This window comes from Phocoena sinus, chromosome 13 (genome assembly GCF_008692025.1).
Source record: "Phocoena sinus isolate mPhoSin1 chromosome 13, mPhoSin1.pri, whole genome shotgun sequence".
NCBI classification, from domain to species: domain Eukaryota; kingdom Metazoa; phylum Chordata; class Mammalia; order Artiodactyla; family Phocoenidae; genus Phocoena; species Phocoena sinus.
In genome coordinates, this window is record NC_045775.1 from 21,286,471 (window position 1) to 21,314,439 (window position 27,969).

Genomic DNA, 27,969 nt, shown 5'->3' on the forward strand with positions numbered 1-27,969 from the left:
CCTTCCTCAATTCAGGTGCATGAGTCGTGGTGAAGGGAGGGCTGAGCATCTGCGTCCTGCTAGCAGTGTTCGTTATCCCGTAGGCCTCTTCTCTCCTCTGGTTAATCCTCTCCTCAGTGGCTGAGGTGGCCACTGCATCCTCAAAACCTCGCTTGGAGTTCTCCGGCTGCCGGTACTGGGAGGAGCCCCTCCTACCTACTGTCCCTGGGAGCCTGCCTCACTGGACTTCTCAGCCTGGACTAGGGTAAGGGGGGCTGAGGAGCACTTTGCTTGGGAACCCTGGGCTAGGGGGCTGAGGTGGAGTAGCTCAGGTATCTTTGCACACTAGGGCTTCTGTGGATCGTTCAAAGTGCGTGAGCTCTTCCATTTCATGAACTTGCGCAGCCTTAAATTTCTGGATCCAGCAGGCTAACTTACACCCTCTGGGTACAAAGCACCATGTGCAGTGGGAGTATAAGGATGAACAAGGTAATTCTCATCCTCAACTTTGAGGCCTCTTAGGTGGTGAGACATCCAGCGACTTCTACAGATTGAATTGGCACACGGTGGTCCAAACTGCTCCAACATCATTCAGGAAGAACCTGCTTTGTGCAAAGAGCTATTAGCAAGTTGCAGGGATGGGAAAAGGAGATGGAACTCGTTTTTTGAAAACTTAGCACGAGCAGGAACTTTCCACATATATTTAATCCTATGCCAAACGTCCAACCGTTTTACAGACGCGACACACTCAGAAGATTACCAGGTGGCTTAACCAAAGTCACATCACTAGGATTCACATATCAGGACCACTTGACTTCAAACTCACCTTTCTGTTAAAAAGGAAGAAGTTATTTAAGGCTTTAAGGGCATTCAAAATCAGTGGGAGAGACAAGCCACACAAATCTGAACCACCAGAGAACAAGTCTCAGGTGTGTGTGGGGAGCTGGTTCTCAGAAGAGACCAGCACGGGTCTCCTGGTGTCACAAGCATCCACGGGGTTGGAATTTGGGCTGGTTCCTGAGGAAGGGGCAAGCTGTGCCGGGTGGCTGGGAGGAGGGTGCAGAATCTTGCCTTCCAGCTTGAACATAGGAGTGGTAGTTCTGTGTCTGCAGCACAGTGAGGACATACACCTAGACCCAGCAGGACCTTTCTGCTCCATATTTTTAGGCATATTGTTAGGGTTGAGAGTCTGATGAGCCAGAGCAAGAGGTCTGGATGTAGATTCCAACAGAAATAGGAGCTTATAACCACAGGCACTGTTTGAAGAAGGGTGGGACTAGGTATAACATCGTCTGCTCGTCTGGGTCGCTGAGCTGTCCCCAATCCCCCTAATGTTAGTCCTTCCCAGGCTTTTCAAACCCCTGACCCTGACGAGTTCTCCCTCAGGTACCTGGAGGACCTGGTTGGTTGGAAAGGAGAGTATCATTTCTAGAACGCTTCTACTCCTTTCTAGGACTTCAGTTACCCTTTTTATGCTATTCGAACAAGTCAGAGATTATTTTCCCAAGTACTAGGAATCTGTCACACACAGATTCCCACAGAACTCAGGGAGGCTTGTCCTCAGCAGAAGCGGCGTTTGCTGCCAAGAGGCACACACATGCCACTCAGCTGCTAAGTGGTGGGAGGTGTCCCTGCCCTGACCCTTTCTTTGGCTCTGCTAATTGTAACACAGCTCTAAGTTGAATAAACTTCTTTCTCCTACAACCAGAAAGGAGGTCTTATGACACTGGGAAGTAAAAAGAGACTCAGCAAGAAATGAAAATAGACCTTTAAAGAAAACACCCATGTCTGAGACTGTCCCACATTCATTACGAAACAGCCTCCTGTGCTCCATGTGATTATCGTTAACCACATAAAGTTAATAAAGTTTCCTGGTCTCCCTTCCTCCTGAGATACTTAAGAGATTTGATCTGTTTCTTTTTAAGTTAACATGGCTCTAATTATGTGCCAAGCACTGTTCTAGCACTTTACAACTATTAACATTCTATTTTTTTTTTTTTTTTTGCGGTACGCGGGCCTCTCACTGTTGTGGCCTCTCCTGTTGCGGAGCACAGGCTCCGGATGCGCAGGCTCAGCGGCCATGGCTCACGGGCCCAGCCGCTCCGCGGCATGTGGGATCCTCCCGGACCGGGGCACGAACCCGTGTCCCCTGCATCGGCAGGCGGACCCCCAACCACTGCACCACCAGGGAAGCCCTTAACATTCTTTTTTACTTACTCTTGGATGAACTCTTTAAATATATTCCCCTGTTAAAAGAGGTCTGACCTAATGTATTTGCTTATTTCCTTGCAAAATAATTTCCCCCAACTCTTCACTGCCTATATCCTAGTGAAGAAGAAAATCCCTTCAGGATAGGTATTCCACTTGGAGCTTGAGCACCCTCATCCTATTCCTGCCACTTGTCACTAATGACCTGCAACCGTGGGCCAGTAAGTCAGTGCACCTTAGGGCTTTAAGTTGAAAGGGTAGAGTTGGAAGTTGCCAGTGTAGCATCGGTAGGCATGTGTAATTCTGTGACGATACCCTGTAGACTGTGGGGGACCTTGCTGGTGATGGTGCGGGGTCGAGAATGAGTGCCGGAAGAGCTGGGGGTAGCAGCCATGCCACCATTAGGGAAGCCAGGTAGGATGTTGTTGCACTAGAAGCAGATGCTGGCTGAAGAGAAGAGACGAGAATGGATGTTATAAAACACTAGGGATAGGAGAGTGAAGGGTGGCTCTGTGGGCTGGGCTCTTGAGGAGAACGGGGATGGGTACAGACCAGCTTGGGGTGGGAAAGGATGAATTGTTTGGGCAGGATACTGTTCAGCTGCTGTGGGACATCTCTATGGAAATGTCTCGTCGATAACAAAGCTGGGGAATTGAAACAAGTGCAACAGAGGTAAATGATATTTAGATGTGATAACGTTAAGTGCCCCGAGGACAGAGACGGGATTCACTGATGTATCCCAAGCACCTAGAAAAGTACTGAGCACAGAGTTGGTGCTTAATAAGCATCTGTTGACCGAATCATCAACGTAAAGGTAATGAAAGCTCTTTAAATTTGCGCCTCTGTATTATTCACCGAGAGAATGGGAGCAAAAGCTGTCAGCTAAAACCTGAACCTCAGAAAGGGTTGGAGAAGAGTTCAGAAGAAAGCCCTCAAAGAGGCCCAGCATCTCAGATATGTGAGATATGGGGAGAGGTGCGGACAGGATCAGATCCTGCAGGAGGCCACAGAGAATGCAGTCTGGGGCACAGACTCGGTCTGATGCTTTGTGAGTGGGAAGGTGGACACCACGTTCATGGGCTTAGTGAGGTATTGGCTTAGAAGCTGAGGGTTGTTTGCCAAGGAAAAAAGAGGTGTAGGGATTAGAACCTGAAAGTCTAGAAAAGGCTGGGAAAGCTGTGATGGATCCTCAGGAGATTCATAAAAGGATCACCAAGCAGGGCTCAAAGGGGAAGCTAGACGTCGTGAGTTTGTGGTAGGGTTAGGCAGGCAATGCCCAGGCAGGGCCATGGCACCTCACCCACCTTGGAGGACCCTCTCTACAAATAGCAATTACTTCCTCCTTGACAGACTCCTGAACAGCTACCACCAAAGGGTGGTACAGGTTTGCCCTGGGGAGTTAGCCCGTAAGGCACTGGCTTGCTGGCCCATGGCTGGGGGCCCGGGGACTAAGATGGCACCTAATGGGCTTGTATTGACCCCACGCCCGTTCCTTCCCCATCTTTCCATCCGTTCATTCCTTCACCAGCCGTCGTTCCTGAGAGTCTATTAAGTGCCAGGCTGCGAGCTTGGTGCTGGAGAGGCAAACATGAGGAAAGCAGCGCCTTCCCTCTGGGGCCATAAGCAACCTGCAGGGCAACCTCACCCACTTGCTGTGCCTCCCAGAGGTCTTGTGTGACTGGGTCCTGATCTGAACCCTGCTCTGGTGCAGCAGGTGGGCGAGGTGGACCAGAGCCGGGAGGTGAGCTCTGGGCAGACTCCACGGTTAGGGAAAAGGCAAGTTTGCTGTGGTAACGTCTGAAACCTGCGTATTTTGGTAAGCTTTAGCTGTCTTTTAGTTCCTGGATTCGCTTCCCTTTTGTTTCTCCCTAGGCTTTTTGTCTACCGTCCTTTGAAAATTTATAGCCTATCTTGGTTGAGCCAAAGGGAACGAGAGAATGGAAATGGATGTTCAGACTGTTTGGGTCAGAGAGAAAGGCAGTAAACCCTGCCACCAGGTGCCATGGGCACAGCACCAAACAGGATAGGAAAACTCAAAAGGGGTGCACCTGGAGACCCACCTACACAGAGCTTTCCTGTTCTGTTCTGGGAAGATTTTAAGAATGGAAACTATTCTGTATCAGAGCCTGCAGCCTTCCCTAGGATCATAGCTATAGGCTAGGATGGGGGAGGCTATGGATGGCTGCACTTCTCTTCTCTCCAGTTATGAGGCTTCCACTTAGGAATTGACCATAAAATCTTCTAGAAATGTAATAGGGAAGAACAAATCTGACTCCACATTGGATCTAGCTTTTTTTAAATTTGTTTTATTTGTTGTTGTTGTTTTTACTTTTAACCTTTGTAGGCTATTAGGTTTGCTACAAGTTAAGAATGTTGCCTACAGCCTGAAATATACAGGATAGCCCCAGAGCTCTGACCTTTAAAGGTATAACACTTTTCCATTCATATAGAGATTAAAAAGTTGCAGAACAGAGAATAACATTTGTCTTGTTGGAGGTTTGTAGGAACATTGTGACCAGACCTACCTAAACAGCTGCAAGAACAAAGCATTCAGGCACCAAAAAGTTTGCAGCAAACAACCACACCTCCTCTCCTTTTAGTATAAAAGAAGCCTGAGGGACTTTCCTGGTGATCCAGTGGTTAAGAATCCACCTTCCAGTACAGGGGGTTTGATCCCTGGTCAGGAAACTAAGATCCCATATCCTGCATGCCGCGAAGTGCGGCCAAATAAGTAAGTAAGTAAAGAAAGAAAGAAGAAAGCCTGATTTCTAACTCCGTTAAGATGGTTCTTTGGGACACCAGTCCACCATCTTCTCAGTATGCTGGCTTTCCAAATAAAGTCACTATTCCTTGACCCAACAACTCATCTCTTGATTTTATTGGCCTGTTGTGCAGTGAGCAGTATCAGCTCGGTAACAGAGGGAGTAGGATTTCTGGCTCAGGAGGAGAGGCTGGGAACAGCTCATGAGCGGGCTGTGATGTGCCCTTCCCCAGGAGGCTACCACGGCCTCTGCATTGGTGCTGGGTACAGAGCGTCAGCCCAGACAGGAGGAGACCTGCCCTCGGAGTGAGCATCGCCCAGGCCTGGGACTGCTTCCGGGGGCTTCAGGATGCTGTAGCCAGAGAGCAGCAGAGGGAGGGTGGGGAATGGGGCGCAGGAGTGGGGTGCAGGCTCTGGCAACCTTGGGGCCCTCCTCCTCACGCTCCCCACCCACTTTCTCTCATCAGTCCTGGCAACAGGGCCCACTTTGTGGGATCGTTTGTGATCGTGGCTGCACGTGCGGCCTCAGGCTCTGCCCCACAGGCACCCAGGGAACTGCCCAGCACCCTTTGGAAAGTGTTGACCAGGTGCTGATGGGATGGCCAGGGGGCTCAGAGCAGGGACAGGGAGGCCCAGGGAACTCAGAGTTGGGGAGGAAGAGTCCTTCTAGTATAAAAGAAACTCTAGGGAATTCCCTACCAGTCCAGTGGTGAGGACTTTCACTGCCAGGGCCCAGTCCCCTGGTAAGGGAACTAAATCCCACAAGCCAAGTAGCGAGGCCAATCAGTCAGTCAATCAATAAATAAAAGAAACTCCCTAAATGCAGTTCTCCACAGAGGTGGGGGAATCTGCCAGGAATAGGGGCAGGGGTCTTCCCAGCCTGACTCAGGGTCCTGTGATTCCCTCCAGTCTTCCAGCTGCCTGGGCTGCTACCACGGCACAGGCCTCATGGAGGCGCTGCTCCCCCTCTGATAGCATGGCTCAAGGCAGCCAGGATGGGCCCACCGCTTAGGGAAGTCCCCGAAGGGGAGGCAGAGTCACTGGAGGGAGGAGAACACCGCTTTATCACCCTGAGCTTGCTCTTGACCACAGACAGGCTGCTTCCCTGGTCTGCCGGGTCCTCAGCCCTCGCCCCCCAAACAGGAAAGCACGGCCCCCCACCCATGGCCAGCTGGCCCAGCGGCCCCCCAGGTGAGCAGCTCCCTGAGGAGGGCAGGGCCTGCCCAGCTGCCCAGATTTTCCCCTTCAGCACCTGCCCTGTCTCTGCAGCAGGAGGCCCTCCAATCCACAGCCTCCCATTCTGGCTTCTCCGTCTGACTCCTTGGTCTCTCTCAAGCGCTCCTACAACTGCACTGAGCCCTCCCTCCTGTCCACCTCATCTTCCTCTGGCTTTCCCTTTTTTCTGGTACATCTCCACCTCGAGAGCAGCCCTCTCCCCTCTCCTCCCCTGGTTAACCAGCTGTGTAAAGAGCTGCCAGGGCTGGGCTGATGGATGGGCCCTTCCCCCGCTCTGCTCTTCCTCAGGCCTCCCCTTGTCCCCACGCCTCCCTTCCGGCCCTCTGTCCTCACCTCTGCCTCCACCACTCATTTTTACCATCAAGGAAGGACACCAAGGGGAAAGGGCCTTCTGGATAAGCAAGTGGAGAGGTGGGTCAGGGAGATAATAGGGGTGTGCAGGCAGCTCCTGCAGATAAGGAGTTCCTGGACTCCCTGGGGAATGCCCTATGAATGGAGGAGAATGCTCCCGATTCTTCTGTACTTCCCTGTCTCTGACAGAGCAACGCCTGGAGTGGGATGGAAAAGCAGGGTGGTGTTGAAAAGGGCTGGGGACTTAGTGCAGCCAGAACTGAATTTGGATCTCAACTCTGACGGTTATTAGCTGCATGATCTGGGGCAGGTAAGCCTCAGTTTCTCCATCTGTAAGGCACAGATAATACTGTCTGCCTCACAGCGCCTGGCACCAAGTGTAAGCTCAATAAATGTTGGTTCCTGTCCCTGCTGTCGGGGTGCTGGGTCACCCTTTTCCCTGAAATCCCTCATAGATTCCACCCAAAAGGTAACCTTTTCCTACATGCCCTCTGTATACCAGGCACACTTGTACCCACAACGTCATGTAACCCCTCTGTTTATAATTAGGAAAGCTGGAATACAGAGGGGTTACCAGTGACCAGAGTATTAGCAGAAGGCCGAGGCAGAACCAAGGAGCCTGAGCGCAGAGCCCCAGGATGGGCTAGCCAGCAGCAGCAGGTTGCTGGGAAGGAGCCGAAAAGAGTTTTGCTGAGAAACTCAACTGTGCTAGAGCCCCTCAGGGCCTGGGTGGCAGTGAGAGCCCAGGCTCTGCACCTGCCCCTGTCACTTGCTGGGTGACTTTGGGGAAGTCCTTTTCCCTCTCTGAGCCTCAGCTTCCTCTTCATTTTGCAGGGGTATGGGACAGAGATGGACTGCATGTGTTGTGAGGTCTCTTCCTGCCCTGAACATTCTGTTCCCTCTCCTGCAAAAGGATCCAGCCTTGTGCGTATAGGGCAGGGCTGCAGCTTAAGGCTGTTCATAGGGTAAAAATCTAGTCCTCGTTTTCCCCTATTTCCTCACTCTTCCCCACCCCCATCCTGTCACTTGGGGCCTGTAATCAATGAGTCGTAAAATGAGAAAGTAGCAGGAACTAGTAAAGCATGGACAGCAGCTGGGGCAGCCTTGGTGCCCAGTGTGAGGGACTGCTAGCCCTTTGCCTGTGCCCAGCTTCCCGTGCTAGACTCAGGCCAGCAGCAACTCACCCATCCTGGTCGAGGGGCCCCCAGCTGAAGATCAGAATGGGGAGGCCTATTTTCAACCGGTCCAAAGACCACACCGTAAAACAAGTAATGAAATCTACATGTATTAACGTGGAAAGACGCACCCAGGATGTATGGCTGAATCATAAAATCAGGTTACATGTTATCACCTATAATGTAATCCTCTTATGTTATTACGAAGAAGTCTTTGTACATACAAGATAATATGGGCAGAGAGGCTGTGAATAGCAGTTCTCTCTGGGAGTAAGAGTATAGGGGAATCATTCACTTTCTACTTTATACACTTTCCTTTGATAGGTTTTTATTTTTATTTTTGGCCACACTGCACAGCTTGTGGGATCTTAGTTCCCTAGCCAGGGATCGAACCCATGCCCCTGGCAGTGGAAGCACAGAGTCCTAACCACTGGACCGCCAGGGAATTCCCTCCTTTGATAGGTTTTTAAAGCGAACATATATGGCCTTTATAATTTAAAAAAATCAACACAATTTAATAATAAAGGTATTTCCATTTTGGGGGAGAAGCCTTGCAGAAATATGCATGAGCTAATGAAAATGCTCCGGGTCTTTGCTTCAGGCTGGAGTTATATCAACCTAGGATGCGAAGGCCGGTGGACTCCTGCACTATATCCAAAACAAAAGCACAAAGGGCTTGATGTTTTTTTAAGAGAAAATGAACAATCCCTTAAAGAGATTTGCAAGGTCAAATCTGTCGAAATGTATGATTCAACGTATATGAGGCAAAGAGAGGATAATTGTAAAAGAGGTCCTTGGTGTCCACAGCTCAAACCTGGACTTGGGGTTGGCTGCTGTGAGGCAGGGCTGGGGCAGTCGGGACTGAGGGCTGCTCCCCAGCACCTCACACAGCTTGGGAACAAAGCCAAATCAGCACCGTGGTCCAACCCCTCTCTCCCAAATGGCTGCAGCTTCCCGCCAACGAGCCCAAGGCCACCCTGGCCTGCGGGAGCCTTTCAGAATGACTCCAGTATCCCTCAGCTCCTTGCCATCCAGCTTTCTCCGATAACCAAGCCCAGAACGAATGGGCATCTCCCTGAGCCAAGGACCCAGGCTCGAGCACACTGCCAAGTAGGGGAAGGCAGTAAAGGGACTGGTGGGTTTCAGCCTACATCAGAATGGATATTTGAGGGTGGAGAGGATGGAGAGGGTGGGAAGGGGGTAGGGGAGCTGTGCAAGGTCACTCTGGCTGAGGGATTCTATCCGTTCCCAGGTGACCGGTTCTGTGTCCCCCTCCTGAGGAGTCAGCACAGGGGCTGAAAGGTGCAGTTAGATACAAGTTTATTGGCGGAGTCCTCCCTCTCTCTGGGAGAGCCGAGGGCACAGCACCAACAGAGGGATGGCCAGACAGACCCCCAGACAGACACATGGATGGTGCAGACTCATAGAGACCATAGCACAGCCACACAGGCACAGAGACACACAGGCCACAGCACCAAGACACACACACCCACACACACACACACACACAAAACCATAAGGCTAGAACACACGGACAAAGTGCAGGCTTTGGGGCTCCTGCATAGACAGAGAGAGCGCCACATGGGGAGGGGCCCCTGCTGACCTCCCCCAGGCTTAGGCACACCAACAGCACAAAGACAGGCAGATCCTCCAGCCAGCCAGCCAGCCTGCCACACAGACAAATGAACTGCACGGAAAGGAGGCTGGGGGCTCCCCCGAGCACGGGGAGCAGGGACCACAGGACTTCTACACACCCCGACTGCCCTGACTTCCCTGTTCAGCCTGACCCTGGCCCCACTCCCCACACACACTTTGGTCTTGCCCACTGGGGCTGGGGGGTTGGCAGGCGGAAGCGGGCAGAGAGGAAGGGTACGGACCCAGCTCCGTCCCTTCTCCGTGAGCAGGGAGGCAGTTGCTGAGAGTCCGGGGCTGAGCCTGGGCCTGGCAGTGGGGTGAGGGTGCGGCCGTGGCTCAGGCTTGGGGGGGCTCCCTGCAGCGCAGGCACTGGGCCATCTCAGGCTGGTACTGCTCGACCTGCAGGGTAGAGCTGGAGAATCCAAACCGGGAGTGGAGCCGGGATGTGGCTTCAGCCAGGATGGCTTCAGAGTCAGCCGTGGAGTCTGCGGGGGAGTGATAAGAGGCAGGCAGCAGGTTTCCAGGGGAACTGGGAACCAGCCAGGGGCCCAGATAAGGATGGGTGAAGGGGACCCAGGGGTTTTCATGGCATGAAAGCCAAGATTGAATGGGAAGCTTTATTTTCTCTATATATTGTATGAACAGTGTAAAACTGTCAAAAAGATCCGACAGACTCATCCCTAATCGACTAGGCTAACACACTAGACCATTATTTTTCTATTCTCTTCTGCTCTTTGAGTATCAGTATACAGCTGTGTATTTCAGCAGCCATGCCACCCGCTTTTCCACGACATTCCAGATGTTAAATATTCTGTTCTCATTGTCCCTCTAGAGTTACCATCAAATATCCTACAAAGTATAATATTTTTGGCATCCAAATTGCATGTCTCTGATTGCTTCTTGCATCTGGAAGAAACTCAGAAATTCTTTGTCAGCTTGTGAGTCACCATATATATTTTAAATAGTTGAACCATAATGTAGCTAAAATTTTATATTCCGCTTTCTCTCTTAGCATTATACCATAAACATTTTCCCTAGTTGCCCTACAGTCTTCATAATCATCAATTTTTAAAAGTTACATGATACTCCACTGAGTGGAGGAGCCATAATTTACCTAACTGTGCCCCATCATGAGACCTGTAGGTACCAGTGACCTTTTAAAGGGTTGCTGGTTCCCAGCACTACTTCAGAGAGAGTGAAACCTCCCTGAGAGAGAGAGAGAGAGACAGAGAGACAGAGAGACAGAGAGAGACAGAGACAGAGAGAGAGAGAGAGAGAGACAAAAACAGAGAGATGGGAACATTCACAGTTAATTCAGACCATCTTCCTATGTTTGGATGGTGGTACGGGAAGGGAGAAATGTTTCTGGAAAGTAACTGGCTGGGGTCAGTGTGGACTCACCAATCGCCAGGTGTGCGGAGGCAACATGGTAAGTAAGCGTAAGGGACCACAGGTGCAGCTCGTGGGTTGCCCGAACTCCTGGCACTGACAACAGGGTATCCCGCACAGGTTCAAACCCCACACTTCTGGGGGTACCTGCAAGCAGCACCCACCGCGCCTTATTGCCAGGTCCACTCCTGCCCAGAGGCCAGGACCCCACCTCCCCCATCCTGTACCACTCACCCTGTTGATCCCCACAGTTTACCCCATCCCCGAATCCTCCTTCCACCAATAGGCCTTCTCCCCACACTTTCTCCAGAGAAAACAGAGGCGCCTAGTCCTGGGGTGAGGTCAGAGAGGGCCCCGGGGGGTGGGGAGCAGTGGCGTCTGACTCACCTTCCATGAGGACGCGGAGAACATCTCGGAGGGTGGGAGCGGTGGATCCAAGGGCACAGATGGAGAAGAGAAAGGTGCTGATGGGGTCAGCTGCCTTGTACTGAGGCTGTAGAGAAAGAAAGCTCTAAGCCTGGGTATCAGGGACCTTTCAGAGGAAGACCTAGGGGCATCCTGGACAAACAGGACCTGAGAGGCCCCTGAGAACCCCACTGGGGTGAAAGGGACTATAACCCTGGGCCAGGAGTCCTGGGGAGCTGGGAGATGGAGTGGGGTGGGTGGGGGTCCAGGGAAGGAGGGGCTGGGGGGTGGAATTGGGGGAGGAAGGCTGGGGCAGGCTTGCACAGATGGTACCTTGAAGTAGATGAGGATGGAGGCGGCCAACACCCCAAGGCTCTGCAGAAGGTCCCCCAGCACGTGCACAAAGGCCGCCCGGACGCTGGTGTTCCCCAGGGGCAGGGGCTCCCTGGGCCCCTCCTCCAGCGGTGCATACTCTGCCCCCCTGGACCCATGGCTGTGGTGGGGCCCGGCCTGGTGCAGCACAAAGGCCATTCTGAGGGGGAAGCAGAGCAGCTCAGCCCAGGTGGCCTGCTTCCAGGCTCCTCTGACCATTTCCACACCTCCTCCTCTCACCTCCCCAGGAGCCCTCTCTCCATCTATTTTCTCCCTATTTTCCCAGTCCCAGGAAATAGACAATACGGTCCAAGAGAGACAAGTAATGCAGCCTGGGGGCAAGAATACGTGGTGCCAGAGACGTGGATTCAGATCCTGGCCCTGCTACTAAAGTAGCTATGTGCCCTGGGCAAGTCCCCTGGTCACCTCTTGGGATCTATCTGATTAACTGTATACCAGAAGTGATACTACCTACCTCATGGGGTGGTTGTGAGCTTTAAATGAGACAATGCTGATGACAGCCCCCAGCAGGGTGGCCAGTACACAGCAGGCCTTTAACAAAGGTCTTTTGACTCTGAATTTTAGGTCTCTACCCCAGCCCCTTCTCAGGCATCCCTAGAGCAGAGAGATGAGAACAGCACGTGCGTGCTGCGAGTATGTCTGGGAGAGGAGAGCCTGCTCTCCCATCCTGGAGGAGGAGCCCTCGCCCTGAATCCCACACGGTGCCTGCTCCATACTGGAACGTACAGCAGATTGGCACAGACTGCGATGCTGGCGGTCAGCAGCATGGCACCCCCCTCGATGTGGTAGTCGCTGTGCAGCAGGCGGATGAAGGCCAGGTACAGGAGGATGCCAGTGACCATCCAGAGGGAGACCACAGAGGCCAAAGCCCCCAGAGTCTCTGCAGGGGAAGACAAGCTATCAGAGGGCTGTCCAGGACCCTGAGAGGTACCTTCTGGCAAGATTGGGTGGGTCATCAGACCATGCAGGGGCCTTACCTGAGCGGTGCCAGCCAAAGGTCATGGTACGGGTGGCTGGACGGGTAGAGAGCCAGAGGGAGAAGAGGCTGCCCATCATGCTGCCCACATCTGCCAACAGGTGGGCTGCGTCAGTCATAATGGCCAGGCTGTGCGCCAAATACCCACCTGTAAGGGTAAAGCGATATATGGTCTGGTCCCTTTAGAAAATATCAGGCGGTGTGTGCAGAGGCAAGAGGCATGGCAAAGAGACGGGGGGACACATACCAAAATGTGGTAATGGGATTACACGTGGGTTTTGGGGTTTTTTTTTTCTTTTCACTCATTCACATTTTCTAGTTTTTCTACAATAACATTTTTTTGACCACGCCGCGCAGCTTGTGGGATCTTAGTTCCCCGACCAGGGATTGAACCTGCGCCCTCAGCAGTGAAAGCGCGGAGTCCTAACCACTAGACCACTAGGGAATTCCCCACAATAACATATTTTAATAAGAAGAAAATAGGGCTTTTACAAGACCAGTTCATACTGATGAGCCAGCCCTGAATTCCCTTGGTGCTGTCCCTCGCCCTCTCCCACTTCCTGAGTCCTGGGCACCCACCTCCCCTGTCCCAGCCATCCCCACCTTCTCTGCATCTCCACCCAGGAACATTCCTGGGACTCCGGGTGGGAAGTGGCTTAGGCAGGCGTCCGGAGGATGGTGTTGGAGGAACTGCTTTCCGACTTACCGACTACTTCCCCGGCCATGAAGACGCAGCACACAGCACAGGCGGCACACAGCTGCCTCTGTGCCTGCAGCCTGTCAGGGGTGAGACCTGGCTGTGGCAGAGGGTCCCTGTGGCAGTGGTGGAAGGACATCTCCATGGGTTTGGGCTCCTCGGGGAGGGGCTCGGAGGGCTCTGTGAAGAGACTGAGGCAGGCGGCCCAGTTCAAGCTGGGGCCTGGTTCAAGGGCTAACCTGCTTCTCACTCCCAGTTCTGGATCCCCCAGACTGGCTTCATCAGATGTCCCACCTCTCTATCCTTTCCTGAGGCCTTGTGGACAGAGGGCCACAGGAGAGATGGGGCTAAATGGACAACTCAGATTCCAGCTTCCCTTTTCCTTTCACGTACAGAGCCATAGAATCTCAGAGCACACATGGAAAGCACCTTAGAGACGTCTAGTCTACCACTTATTAAAGAATTAGAAGCATGAGGTTCAAAGGGGGAAAGAACTCATGGAGGCCACACAGCTAGTTGGTGGTTGAGCTGAGATTAAACTTCAACCAAATCAATTCATTATGATAGGCACCACGAAGAATACAAGTGGGATAGGATATCCTTTCTGATCTCTGGGAGCCTCTGGTGAACAAGACCAATGTGTACCTAAATACTGTGAGATGTAGCAAAAGGTAGCTATTGCCTTAGAGCAGTTAAAGCACTATCAGGGCTCAGAGGGACATACTGACTGTAATGAGGAAATCAGGGACACAACTGAAGGAGGCCCCTGAGAAGGGCCTGGAAGGATGGGAAGGATTTTGATAAAGAGGAGGTGCACGTGCCCGGCGAAGGCAATAGGAAGGGGAAGTGGTGTCAAAGTGTGGCGTGAGGCTCAGCACATGGTCCTGGCCTTAGTGCCTCCCTGCTGGACCTACCTCCTGGTGCCTCCACTCCCAGGTCCTTCACCTTCCCTCTCCAAGACATTCAGCTAGACGTGGCCCTTTAAGAGGAGAGTAGAATGCTGGGACCCAAAAAGTCTGAAGTTCCTGGCACAGAGAACTAATGGCCAGATTCCAGAGCTGGGTTGTCATGGGGAGGAGAGAGCGCAGACTGATGTGGCTGGGATTGGTGGCAGGAGGAGTGCTGGGTTTGGAGTCTGCCACATGTTAGCTGGACCTCAGTGTGACCATAAGCACCCAGCAGAGGCCACTTTAACTGCACAGTGCAGTAAGCCTCCCTGGACAAATGAATAGGGCTGGGGGCCTCACCTGGGGCACAGGCTGAGCTCAGGCTAACTGAGTTTTCAGTCCCTTCTGGCTTAATTCTCACCCCCATTACTACCCAACCTGAACCCCAGGGAGAACAGAACCTTCCACAGCATAAAGGACCTAAATAGAAAAGTACAGTTCTAGAAATACTCATGGAGGTGTCACAAGAATACCCTTGAGAGAAAATGAAGGCTCCAGATAGAAATGTGATCACAGCAGTAAAGTGGGGAAGGGTGCCTGGGGCCTTCTGGCTGAGGACAGCTCTGCCCAATGGGCGAATTCAGCCATGAGGGAGATGGGGGCACATTTGGTGCTTCTAGGGAAAATTCAAGGGCCGGCAGGTAGATTAACTTCTTGGAATCCCCTTCCAAGACTTAGAATCTGGGTGTGTATGATTCCAGGTGTGTTTCCAGAGGAGACGGGAGATGAGGGTGGCTTTGAGATCCATCCTCATTCCTCAATGAGACTACCAAGCAGCGTACACGTACTGAAGCTCAATCTAGTGGGAGAGGCAGAAGTGTCGCAAATGTCTGACTATGCGAGGAGAAGCTGGGGCCAGGAGGGTTATGAACAAAGGACTTTGGAGCACAGGGGAAGGAGTGACCAACGCTAAAGGGGATGAGGAGACCTTCACAGAGGAGGAGATGTTTAAGAGAAGACCTAGGTAGAGAAAGGAGCTCCAGACACATGGAATGACAATGACAAGATATGCAGCTTGGAGCTTAAGTGTGAGGAACCAGGGGAAGGGCTGAGGAGGAAAGTGATGGGCTCAAAGTAACATAAAGGGAGACACACTGATTGATTTAATCTTTCCTGATCTGTGAGATGGATGACCTTGACGATGGACTTGTCTGGGAGGAAGAGAAGAGAGGAGATGGAGGGGTCCAGTACAGACAAGGCCAGAGGCTCCCTGCGCAGAATCTTAGAGATAGGCAGGCAGGTAGGGAAGAGCCTCTTCCAGAAAATACTGCAGGATTTGGTGACTAATGGTCATATGAGAATGAAAACAAGCTGGGAGTCAGAGATGCAGGTCTGAAGAGTAAACAGAGGGTGAGTGGCTTTGAGGCAGCGGGCAAGATGCCTTTCCTGGCCCTGTAAGACACAGCGTGGCCAGGCATCAAGGTAGTCACCCATCAACAGGCTGCTCCCTTTTGTTTTGCATTAACTCGGCACTAAAGAAGCCTCATTGTTGGTGTGTAGGGGTGCGGGGAGCTACCTGCTGTGTGCAGAGAAGGAAAGACAACTTGCTCTCCCTGGCCCTCTGAAACCCCCGACAAACAACAAATAATATTGAGTAGGGTAGAAGGGAGACTGGCCTGAAGCAGAGGCGAAAGGTACATGAAGAGATGCCAGGGCCACAGCTGCCCCCGTCTGCAGTCCTCCGCGAGAGAGATTCCGACGGAAGTCTTCCACTCCCCCATCCCTCATCCACTCCCCCATCCACCCAGGTTTACGGCCCCCATCCAGGGAAAGAGCGAGAAACCCACAGAGGCACCACACCCGAGACAAAGGGAGAGGGGTTGGGAGGGAAAAGGAAAGATAGGGAGAGATGAGGAAAGAGAAAAAGCCGGAGACCCTGTCAAATTCCCGAGATAAACGAACGGTGGGCAAACAGACAAAATGGCCAGCGGAGGTGGCCAGGGAGGGCCTGGCGCGGCCGCTTGGAGGGACAAGGCGGTCGGCGGGCGCCGGGCGCAGGAGGCCGGCGGGACGCGGAGGCGGTTCTCCGGCCGCCCCCGGCCCGCTGTCCCGACCGCTCCGAGCGCCTCATTTCACACCTCGCCGCCCCCGGCCCCGTCTGTGCGTAGCCGGGAATACCCCCGCCGCCCAGACCGCACCTGCTCCTTCCTTACCGCCCCCTCGCTTCCCAGCGGCCGCCCGCCCCACAGGAGCCCGGAAGACCCGCTGCGGAGCCCGGGCCCATCGTCGGCCCGGGTGCCCAGAGCTGGCCACTCTGGAGGGGACGCCCCGAGCCCGGGAGCGCGGAGGGTAGGGCCGGGGGCCTGGGCGGCGAGGGGCTCCTACGACCCCGGAGCAACGCGTACATCGGGGCACCTGGCGCGGACTCCGGCCAGACGGAGGGGCAGTCGCTCGCGGGGAAGTCAAACGCGGCGGGGGCGGCGGAGGGGTCGGGAAGCTTGGGGGGCGGTCCGAGGAGCAGTTTCCCGGGACCGGGAGAAAGAAGGTAGCCAGGAGGAGGCATGTCGGGCTGTTGAGCGGCGGGGGTCGGGGCTGGCTGGGCGGGCCGGAGGGGACAGAACGCAGCGCCACAAAGCCGAAGGGGTCGCGGTGCGCTGGGCCGGCTGGCCGAGAGAGACAACGAAGTGGACGGAAGGCGGAAGGGTGGCGCCCCCCCCCAGCCGAGGGCCGACCCAGGTCAATCCTACCTCTTCAAACGCAGGCCGCCACCAGCGCCGCCGCGGTCTCGGGGGCTCACCAGGCGAGTGGTCTCAGAGCCCCCCGTGGCGGGAGAGGGCTCCATTTCCCCGCGGCCCCGACCGTCTAGGCCGCACCGAGGTAGGGAGAGGCGTGGCCAACCCCGCGCCAAGTCCGAGCGGCCAGTCGACCCCTAGACTCCCCGCAGGGCCTCGGGGCCACCACAGTGGAGGGAACTGCGGCGACTGTGGCGCCGGCAGTCCGAACTGCAGATCCCGCGGCTGCTGGAGCCCCGCCCCGCGTGGGGCGAGCTCCCCAAGCCCCGCCTCCAGGCTCCCCAGCCTCTCCCCCCCACGCCTAAGCCCCGCACCCGGAGCCCCGTCCCCGTAGGCATAGCCCTATTTGCCAGTGCCGGAGCCAGGTGGGGCGGTGGAAGCTCTCTGCGCCCCCGCCGGGTTCTAGAGAACGCCTAATCTCCATAGCCCACCCCTAGGCAGACCAGCCCCGCCCCTACCTAAGCCCTGCCTACCAGTTTCCAGCCGAGCTCCTCAAGCCTAGGGACCTTCCAACCAATCTTCAACCAAGGGACACCGCCTCGTGCAGGTCGGCGCCAGGGCATCCCACCCCCTCTCCCCACCACCCGTCACCTCGTGGCCCCAGCCTCCCCACACGAAGGCAGAAACAGGTGTGGAGGAGAGAACCAGAAAGAGAATGTGGGGTAAGCAGTGTGACAAATCCGGGAGAACTCCAGGGACTCCGGCCAGAAACCCCTCTGTGGCGGATGTGGGGTCGGAATTCGCGAGCAAAGTCTGCTGCCAAGCACTGTACCGCTCATTATTATTTATTTTTATAGAGACATGGGGCGGACAAAAAGCTTCCAGCTCTCCTTCAATCCATTATTATCCCTATTTTTCGGATGAGTAACAGTCCCAGAGGAAGAAGTGTCCGGGGTCATGCGACCAGTGAATAAAGGACTGGGACTGGAACCCCATCCTCTCTCCCTCCCCGGTTCAGGACGCCACAAGGCGACTGGAGAGAGCGCACAGCCACAGTTTTGTCACTTAGAGGCTGGGGCAGCCGAAAGGAAGAGTGCTCCACTTCTCTGGGGTCACAAGCCCCAGGTTCATGGAGGGAGGCTGCGGTCAGCTTGTCCTTACCTCCAAACCTGTAGCACCTTCCCGGGCATTACTTCATCTTGCCTCATTTAAACTAAAGCCCAGGGGAAGGAGTGACTTACAGCAAAGTCTGTGGCTGAGCCTGGAGTCGAAGCTTCAAATGCTCAATGTTCTGTGCCCCTCACATCTGCCACCAGTGTACAATGAAAAGGGGTGGTGACTGGATTGTGCACTCCAAGCTGTGACACTCCGTGAAGAGAAGGATCCGTAGGAGGAGGGGAAAGAGTGAGCATGGATGGGGAAGGTGGAGGGTGAGAGTCGTTAGCTAGCCCAGGCAAGAAACCCATCAAACGCACCCTTCAGAATACCCTGGGCTTCAGAACACCCGTCAGAATGAATTTAGGGTTCTGGTGACAGTCATCTAACCCCAACATTGTTTTTTTCAGACAATGAGACTCCGTGCGTACTTCTAAAAACAAAAAAAACTGGAGGACGTGCCAGCTAGAGTGGTTGGAAGTGATGGGGTTAACCTGGGAGAGCTTCGCGGAGGAGGTGAGGCTTGAACGGATTAGGCAAGCTGGGCGGCAGACTGGCTGTTCCGGCGGGGAGAGTGCGGCTTGTGCCAAGGTTTGCGGGCGGCGTGTGCTAAGCGATCGTACTGCGCCGGGAGCGTTGCGGCACGGAAGAACGAAAGGGTCTGCGCGCGCCCTCGGCGCCGCCTCCACCCAAGCCCTGCACGGGGCCCGCGCCAGCCTGTTCTCCACACTCTTCCCGCAAAGCCCAGCCCATAGTCCACGCGAGGCAAGGGAGCGAGGGTGGGGGTGGCTTTCGTCCCCCAACCTCCCCTAGAGGCATGGGGCCTCAGCTCCCTCCGTGGGTTATAGCAAGGCGAGAGGGGAAGCCACCAGCAAGGTCACCTTGTTGGTCCGTGTCAGAGCTGGGGTGGAATTCATGTCCCGCTCGGCTATGTCAGGGCCCCGGGCACGTCCCGCCTGGCGCCGTCGGTTTTCGAAGCTCCGTCCGCACTGGGCCTGGGGCATTGCCAATTCTGAGAGCCTTGGAGCTGGGACGTGAGGGCCACTGCTCACTCCAGGGCTCAGATGCGGTAGCCTCGCCCAAAGTGGCGCGGGGCGGGCGAGCTCGAAAATGGGCAGAAACCGCGGGACCCTATGCGGGACGGGGCGTGGGGGTCGGGCTTCTAGGAACGCCTCGGCCAATGACGACAGCAGGGGGACGTGGTAATAACAATGGCTTCCTCCGGGATTTCCTTTCCTGGGCAGCCCGTGGCGCAGGGACAGCAGCCCCGGGTGCCCGGGAGGGGGCGCAGACGCCGGCACGTGCCCGCCCCGCCACTGCCACCCGGCGGGGAGCGAGAAGGCAGGACTGGAAAGGGGCGTCGGAGCAGACGGATAACAGAGCTGCCCTTCGCTTCCCCTCCCTGGCCTTGGAACTTGCTGCCTCCAGAAGTCCAGTGCAACGGCAGGGAGAATACCAACAGTTTCTTTTGCTTGGAAATTTATGCATGAAAAGCCTGGCAGTGAAACAGACAGCTTGCACCTGTTTCTCAAAGAACCATCAAGGCCCTATGAAAATCTTTGCAAAGTGTCCTCTTGAATTCCAGGTCTGAGGAAGGCATTCTGCATCTGGACAGGAGCTAGGAAAACTGTGCAGGAGTTAGAAGGACAGCTGAGGGCTGGTGCCCTGTATGGAACTCTAGTCTTCATTCAACATTTACTGAACACTTATTCCTGCCATGTGCCCTGCTATCCTAGCTGCGGATTCCTGGTGAACAAGATAGATGTGTTCTCTCCCATCCTGGCTTTAACTTGATTGCAAGAGATTTCTATTCTGCAGACTTTGGTTACTGATTTACCCACATGCTCTTACACCTTCCTCAGATACCAATTTTCCCTAAGGTGAGTCCTTAGTCTACTCTTAGTTGTGGAGGCAGGAAGGCCTGATGTTCCCGAGAGGACAGGTCAGTGCCAGCTTCCAGAGCAGAAGGCAACAGAGCAGCTCAGAAGGAGGCTTCAGGGAGACCCAGGCTGGAACAGTTCATACTGAGAGAGAAGGAGAGCAAAGCCCAGTGCTGAGGTCAGGATTTAGGCTGGGCCAGGGATCTCAGGCAAGATTTGGAATCCAAGGCTGTGGGCAAGGGTTAACACTTGAAAGGGCCAAGCCAAGCTGAAGGGTATGCACAGAGGTGTTACCCCTAGAAAGCCTTTCCTGACCCCTCCCAGCCCTGGGTAGGTTATGTGCCCTTCCCTGGTGATCTCAAGGCCCACTGTGCCTCGGTGATGTTAGCACTCACCACGTTTTAACAAAATTGTTTACATGTCAGTCTCTTCACTAGAGTACAAGCTCTCTGAAGACAGCTGTTGTCTTTCTCAACACTGTGTCCCCAGCACACCATAGTGCCTGATACATAGTCCTCGATAAAGCCATCCCAGAAAGGAGGAGCTGATTGTCAGAGTGGAAGCAGGATGGAGGAAGCAGGATTTTAGTTGGAGATATGGAAGATGAGGGAAGGCTGCAGCTTACATGTCACATCCTCAGAGAAGCCTTCCTGACCCCCCAAATCAGCCTAGTGCATGTTATGCATTCTCATTGCACACTTCTTTTTCTGCCTTAGCACTTATCCTACTGTAATTAAATTGTTATTTGGAGATTATTTCTTTTTTCACTTGGCTTCCAGGATACCATAATCTAGTTTTCCTCCTATTTCATTGACTGCTTATTTTCGGTCTCCTTTGCTGGTTCCTCCACATCTTCCCAACCTTTTAACGCTGGAATATTCCAGGACTTGGTCACCCTCTTCTCTTACCTTCCTACACTTAGTCCCATGGAGATATCATCCAGTCTCAAGGCTTTAAATACTACCTAGAAACAGCGAGAAGCAATGATTGTTGAAGCTGGGTGATGGGTACATGGAGGATCATTGTACTATTCTGTTTCTATATGTGTTTGAAAGTTTCTATTAAAAAAAGAAACTTAAAAAATAAATGGCAGCTTATATGATGATTCCCAGATCTCTCACTTGAACTCTGAACTCATGTACCCAAATGTCAGCTTGACCTCTCCTCTTTAATGTCTAATAGGCATCTCAAGCTTCATCAAAAACTGAGCTCCTGATCGCCACCCTTATCCCAAACCTTCTCTTGCAGCAGTCCTCCCATGTCAGAACATGCGAACTCCATCTTTCCACTTGCTCAGACCGGAAGCCTTAGAGTCATCCTTGACTTCTCTATTTTTACCCCACATCCAATCTGTCAACAAATCCTGCTCCCATCCTTGCCTAAACCACCATCGTCTGCCTTCTTGATTACTTCAGTAGCCTCCTAGGTTGTCTTCCTTCTTCTACCTTTGTTGCCCTATAGTCTGTCCTCAATCCGGGCTAGGCAACTAGGCCAGATTTCATCAGTCTCTGTCTCAGTATCAGCCAAAGGCCTTCCACTGGCCTGCAAAGCCCTATGCAATCTAACCCCCTCTGATCTCATTTCATACTACTCCCACCTCACTCCCCAGCCACTCTGGCCTTTGTGCAAGTGGGTCCTATGACATACCCGGTGTGTTCCACCCCAGGGCCTTTGCATTTACTCATCTCTTTACCTATAATACACTCTGCCAGATGTCTTCACGACTCACCTGAGCATCTGCTTCAGGTCTTGGATCAAATATCACTTTTACAGGGACTTCCCTGGTGGTCCAGTGGTTAAGAATCTGCCTTCCAATGCAGGGGACATGGGTTTGATCCCTGGTCAGGGAACTAAGATCCCACATGCCATGGGGCAACTAAGCCCGTGTTCCGCAACTACTGAGCACACGGGCCACAACTAGAAAGCCTGTGAACCACAACTAAAAAGCCTGTGAACCACAACTAGAGAGAGAAGTCCGCGCACCGCAATGGGCGCAACTAAGACCCGATGCAGCCAAAAATAAATAAATAAATAATACAAAATATACATATATATATATATATATCACTTGTACAGACCCTCTCTGCTTATCCTTTTAAAAAGTGCAGACTTCCCTCAAATTTTTTCCATCTCCATCCCTGCTTTATGTTTCTCCATAGCAACTATTACCACCTAACATACTGAATATTTTACTTATCTTGTTTACTGTCTCTCTCCTCTCACCAGAATTTAAGCTACATGATGGCAGAAGTTTTTGTTTGTTCTGTATGTTGCTATATCCCCAGCACCTAGAACAGAATCTGGCAGAGGACAGCACCTAATAAATATTTGTTGAAGGTATAAATGAATGTCTATCTTCCACACTAAGCTATAATCTATGAGAGCCGATTATCACTGTATCCAAAGTACTAGGCATAGAGCAACGAGTAATAGATATTTGTTGAGTAAGTGAACTGATTAATTAAAAGGACAGTTCATGAGGGGAACTGGTGTGAGGGCAATGGTATAGAGGTGAGAAAGAACAGGAATATTTAGGAGGAAAAAAAGACTGATGGTTACGGAAGGTTTACTTCAGGGCAATAGCAGACAATGCATTTGGAGGGATAACACGGTGTCAGATTGTAGATTTCATTGCCATATTTTAAGGGTTGTTTTGCACCCCATGGGCTATGAGCAAAGGATAGGTAACGATGGAAACATTGCTTTGCTCTAGGAACATTGATCTGGTAACCAGTATCCAGGATGAGACTGGCAGTAGGGAGAACAGTTAGAAGGCTAGGACAACAGTCAGTGTGACATGGAAATCCTTTAACTGAGGTGCTTCAAAGCTGTGGGAGCTGAAAAGAAGGGGACAATGAAAGAGCAATTTTGAAAAAAGAAATTAGTAAGATTTTTTGGCCCGAATTTGGGGGAAATAATGGTCCACAGCCCGCTGATGTTTGGGTTTTGAGCAGCATTGTCTTGGAAAGAGTCATAACATTAACGTAAATAGAAAAAGCAAGAGGAACAGCCAGTCTGGGGGCAAGGTCATAAGCTCAGATTTCAGAGTGTGGTTTTGAGGCAATGGGAGACTGGCACATGGATGACACTAAGCTGAACTAAAGCAGAGTAGTGCCCGCTGAAGCCACGCCCATAGACTGCATCTCTGAAGTAGAGAGGAGAGAGCAGAAGCAGGAGCTTAAAGACCAAACCATATAGAATATCCACAAAGAGGAAATGAAAGAAGGGAGAGGAGCCAGCAAGGGACAGGAAACTTATCAGAGATGTGGGAGGAGACACAGAATAATGCAGAGCCCCAGAATTGAAAAGACATGAAGTTGGTGGAGCTGAACAGAAAGGAGAGGAGAGATTTAAGGCCCAAAGTCTCTTCCCAAAACAGAGCCTGATATTTTTCACTTCATTCAGTCATACTGCCTGAAATTCTGCCAGTTATTCCTTTTGTGTTGGTTAAGAATTAAGAGGGTGAAGTGTTAATAGTTCTTCTCACTATAAGCAGAATTATAGGGTTTTAATTAGATTGCTTTCCACCTAACCCGTAGGGATGAGATAATTTTATGGAGGTAAATCATTTTTATTAGAAATGTTTAAAGGAGAGGAAGTGAGAGAGGTAATTTTGGAGTTTTGACTGCTTGGGGAACACTATGGATATTTTGGAGGGCAGAGGGCACTGGGTAGAGGAATGAGAAAATAGGGTTCTAAGGGGCTGAGAAAAGAATGTAGAAAGGGGATGGAAGGATTCCAATGACAATTTCCAAATCTTCTTAGAGGGAGGACCCTGATTTACCCCCTTCCTCCCAGAGACAGAATGAAAGCAATTTCTCTCTTTACAAAATTGGGAGGAGACAGGATAGAAAGAATGACGATGATGATGACGATGACAATGACATAGCATTTACCACGTGCCAAGCACTGTTCAGATTAAATATTTAATCCTTTTAACAACCCTGAGAGGCAGAGACTATTATCTCCATTTTACAGGTAAGGCAGGTGTGCCCTGTTAGCCTGCCCTTAGGTCTGCAGAGTCTGGGGTTGCAGGGCAGAGAGGACAGAAGTATAAAGCAGCTTCTCTAACTGGAAGCCCTCTACCTCCCACCACGAGACGTCTGCCCTGGGGAGGACAGGCAAACAAACGGGGCCAGAGGTGTTTTTAGTCACATGTAGTATGTATGCCTTCAACTGGGGGGAGGGAAAGCAGGGTATTACCTGACATCACCATGAAAGGAGGTGAATATCAACTACGGATTTGGTCTGTTTCTACACTTAGATTTTAAAGTGGAAAGGGAGCTGGTGTGTATGAGGAGCAGACACAGTATGGACACTGAACTAACTTGGAGTCAGAAGATAGGTCTGGACCTCACAGGTTGACCTTGGGCAGGTTAATCCCTTTCTCTAGGCCACACTTTTCTCAATTACAAAAGGAAGGCATTGTATGAGAGTTGTTTCTGAGGTCCCTTCCAGCTCAAAATTTGTACGATTCTAGAACCTGGGGGTTGGGTGTGACAAATTATGATCTCTCTCTCCCACTACATATGTTGGAGAGCGTGATATTCTGGGTATAAATATACCAATGTCTGTCGTCTGTATGTGTATATTCCAGCTATATGACTAAAACTTTAGTTGTTTGTGGATAAATAAGGGATGCTTCTTGGTTTTCTCCAGGAAAGACCAAATGGCTCTGTGACACAGTAAACTTCTAAGATCACTGACTCAACGTACGGGAGGGCAAATGATTCCAGAAAAGGTTTGAGTCTGTCATCATTCTTTAGCATGGTTTTTTTTAATTTTTCCATTTTTTTTTTTTTTTACAACCAAATTTAATTTAGTCTTTGACCTCAACCCTGTGAAACAGCACAGGATTTTACAGAAGAGGGAAGAGACTCAGAGATTAAGTGACTTGTCCAAGATCACACAGCCTGTTAGAGCCAGAGCCAAAACAAAGATCTAGGGCTTCTGACTCCCGGCTTGTACGTTCTTCCTAGTTCTGTGCTGAATGTTAGAAGAGACCCTGTGCATGGAAAATGGAGTCAAAAAGGGTCTGCTTCTAGGTAAAGGCCAAGTGGAGGCCCCTCGCCAGAGGATGCCAGCTGACCTGCTTGCTCTATTCCCATCTCTGCAGCTGCTGGCTGCAGTGTCATCTCATTCAGAGCAGAGGCGCAGAAGGCTTAAAGATAATGGCTATTTCAAGAGCCACTGTGATTAGAATTAATTAGAATGTCAGAGGGCAGTGATAAGAAGTAATAACATTCTGGAGCCTCTGGCGAGTTGTGAAAGCTGTTTACTAACTCTTCTCAGAGCCTAATTTGCCATCTTTCTTGGGCTCATTTCTGTAAAGCAGGGATGGGCTCATACCACCTCCCAGGGCTGTTGTGAGGATCAAAGGAGACAATGAGGTAAAAGTGCTTCAGAAAAGGTACACAAAAGCGTGCTTGTTCATTCAACTTAACCAACATTTATTGAGTACCTACAATATTCCAGATACTGTGTTAGGAACTGGAGGAAAACTAAGACAAACAAGAAACAAGGAGCCCAGAATCGCCCTTAACTATCTCTCCTAGTGCCTTCTGTCTCTTCTTGTCTCAGATCATATGAGGAAAAGTGGGCTCTGCAGTCCTGTCCAATTCCCCAGCTATCTGCTTCTGTCCCAGGCAATTCTTGCTATGGCCCAAACTCTGGGCCTCCACTGGACGAGCAGAGGGCTCCCTCTGCTATAGTTCATTCAGCAAATCATTAATTCACTTATCATAAGCCAGGCATGGTTCTAGGTGCTGGGGATACAATGGTGAGCAAACATACAAGGTCCCTGCCCTCATGGAGTTCACTGTCTACCGGTGAAGGCAGACCTTAAACAAATCAACGTGAGATAAATAAATATTCACAAATCAGGGTGAGGGTGTTAACGAGATGGGGAGAGAGAAGTGGAACTCAATTTAGAAGGACTCTCTGAGGAGGCACAAAGCTGAGAGCCACAAAAGATGAGGTGTCAGCTACGCACGTAGCCTGGGGAGGAGCCCTCCAGGCAGAGGAGTGGGAGGGAACACCGTGTCTTCAAAGAACTGACAGAAAAGCAGTGCAGCAGAGACCAGAGCACGCAAGACAGTGGTACTCCGTAGAGCTGGAGTGAGAGGCAGGGGCCGGACCACACTGGGCCTGTAGACTGAGGCGAGACGTTCCCTGTAAATGCACTGCACTTCCAGTGCCTTCTGTTCTCTTCCCAGTGCTGGTAAAGAAATGACTCGGGCTGTTCAAGTTCTGTCCTTCCATGATGGTGATGAAAGGCTGGAGGTTAGTTAGAGAAATCTGGCATAGTACAAACCATCAAAAAATTGTTAGCTTTACCTCCTTTACTTTAGGCGACTAACCTCTAAACTCATCTAACCCAGAACCTATGAACTCAGTGAGGGATACCAAAGATTTTCATCCCCACCCCTACACTGATCACGGATCTACAGAAATAAACTAATTCAGTGGTCGTTGTGCCTGTTGCACATGGACTCTTTAGTTTGCTCAGGTGGCTCACATCTTTGGGGTGCAGTATTTACAACTTAAAACCTAGAAGGGAAGGTAAATGTACACAGGTAACAGTAATAAAAGGAAGAGATAATAAGTCACAAGACAGGTAACAGAGAGATAGGACTGAAACAATAAAGTTCTTTCAATTCCATGTTATAGGAGCCATTGAGTGCTCCTTTGTTACGAAAACCAACATCATGAAGTGGTAAATTCTAAGGGATGCAAACCTGTAGGAGATCACAGGAATTGAGTAGAGATAGGTGCTCTTATGCCCTGCAAGTAGCATGTAAATTAGGGAGGTAAATTGGTACTTTTGGTAACTTTCTGGAAAGAAAGTTAGCAATGTGGATCAAAAGCCTCAAAAAAAATTCGCTTTGACCCAATAATTCCACTTCCAGGAATCTACTCTAAAGAAAAAAAAAAAGATTTATTTGTAGATTTAAAGATAAGAATTTTCATAATAAGGTCATTATACTATCAAATGATTATAAACAATTATCCAATCTGGATTATATAATTACATTATGGTACATCCTCGTGATGTAATAGTATTTAAAGGAAGTTTCTGAAGAACAGTAATGACTTTTGGAAATGTTCAAGACATCAATTTAAAGGAACGTGCCATCTTAATTACAATATGATAGGATAAATGCTTTTACAGAGGAAGGTGAGAACAATTGAGGGAATGAAGGAAAGTTTCCTAGGAATACTGACATTTGATGTAGGTCTTAAAGCATGTGTAGGAGTTTCCCGGCAGAAAGGAAAACAAGGACCAAGTGGAGACCCTTAAATTCCGTAAAAGAAGGTAATATACCTCTTGAGAAAGGTTTGTAGCAAACATACCTCTCATACAGCCACGGTCTGCAAGCCCCGTTATCTTTCCTTAGGTGAGTCGATGAGCCACGTCCCTTATCGAATGAGTCCCCTCCCACCCGAGAAGGGACGGCCCTGCAGGCTGCATCCGTGGGTGGGGCTGGAACCGACACGCCGCAGCCCTTGGCCGCTGGTGCCAGGCAGATCCCTACGCTCAGGCTGCCCGCGAGAGAAATAAGTCCCTCCCAGACCTACCTGCAGCGCCAAAAAGGGACCCCTAGTGTTGACGCAGCGCGCAGGCGCAGTTGGCCACTGGCCCGCTGCCGTGTGAAGTTTCACACTTTGATGGAGGTTGCGTGAGGCCTCCCCGGCTGAAGAGAGCGACTCCGAGGTAGACGCCAGGCTGGGTTTGGGGTGGGGGGGTCCACACAGAGCCAGAGGGGACCTGGGGAACCAGAGCGTTCCCTCTGAGCTTGTTGCCTTGGTTCTCCCAAGCCGCAGCCTCCCAAGCGCTCCCCTGGCCCTCTGGGGTCCTGCTCACTGCTACCTCTCTGGTCTGCCCCACAGCTCCTCCTTTATCCCTTGAGTCACCCCTGTGTCCTCCCTGAGGGACAGAGGTGGGAGGGTTTGAGCGGGGAGGTTAGGAGGAAGAAAGCATCTGGCCTAGGTGCAAGCTCTGCCTCCTGGCCTGGCTTTTGGACGCCTGACTTCTCTTAGGCAGCGCAGAGTTTCATCTGACTTGCTTCTCCCTTGGGAATTGGGGATCTCCATGATTCCCCACCCAAGC

At 51.7% G+C, this 27,969-nt stretch overlaps 1 protein-coding gene across 1 annotated transcript; it reads right to left on the reverse strand.

The window, feature by feature from the left end:
• Positions 1–9,006: 9,006 nt before the first annotated feature.
• On the reverse strand, positions 9,007–17,067 carry SLC30A3 (solute carrier family 30 member 3). Its single transcript, XM_032653013.1, has 8 exons — positions 16,840–17,067; positions 13,215–13,396; positions 12,510–12,656; positions 12,259–12,412; positions 11,473–11,671; positions 11,122–11,227; positions 10,747–10,881; positions 9,007–9,830 (listed from the first exon to the last, which is right to left on the reverse strand). Exons 1-8 carry the CDS (start codon positions 16,932–16,934, stop codon positions 9,682–9,684), a joined length of 1,167 nt encoding a protein of 388 aa, XP_032508904.1. The 5' UTR covers positions 16,935–17,067; the 3' UTR covers positions 9,007–9,681.
• Between the last annotated feature and the right edge of the window lie 10,902 nt (positions 17,068–27,969).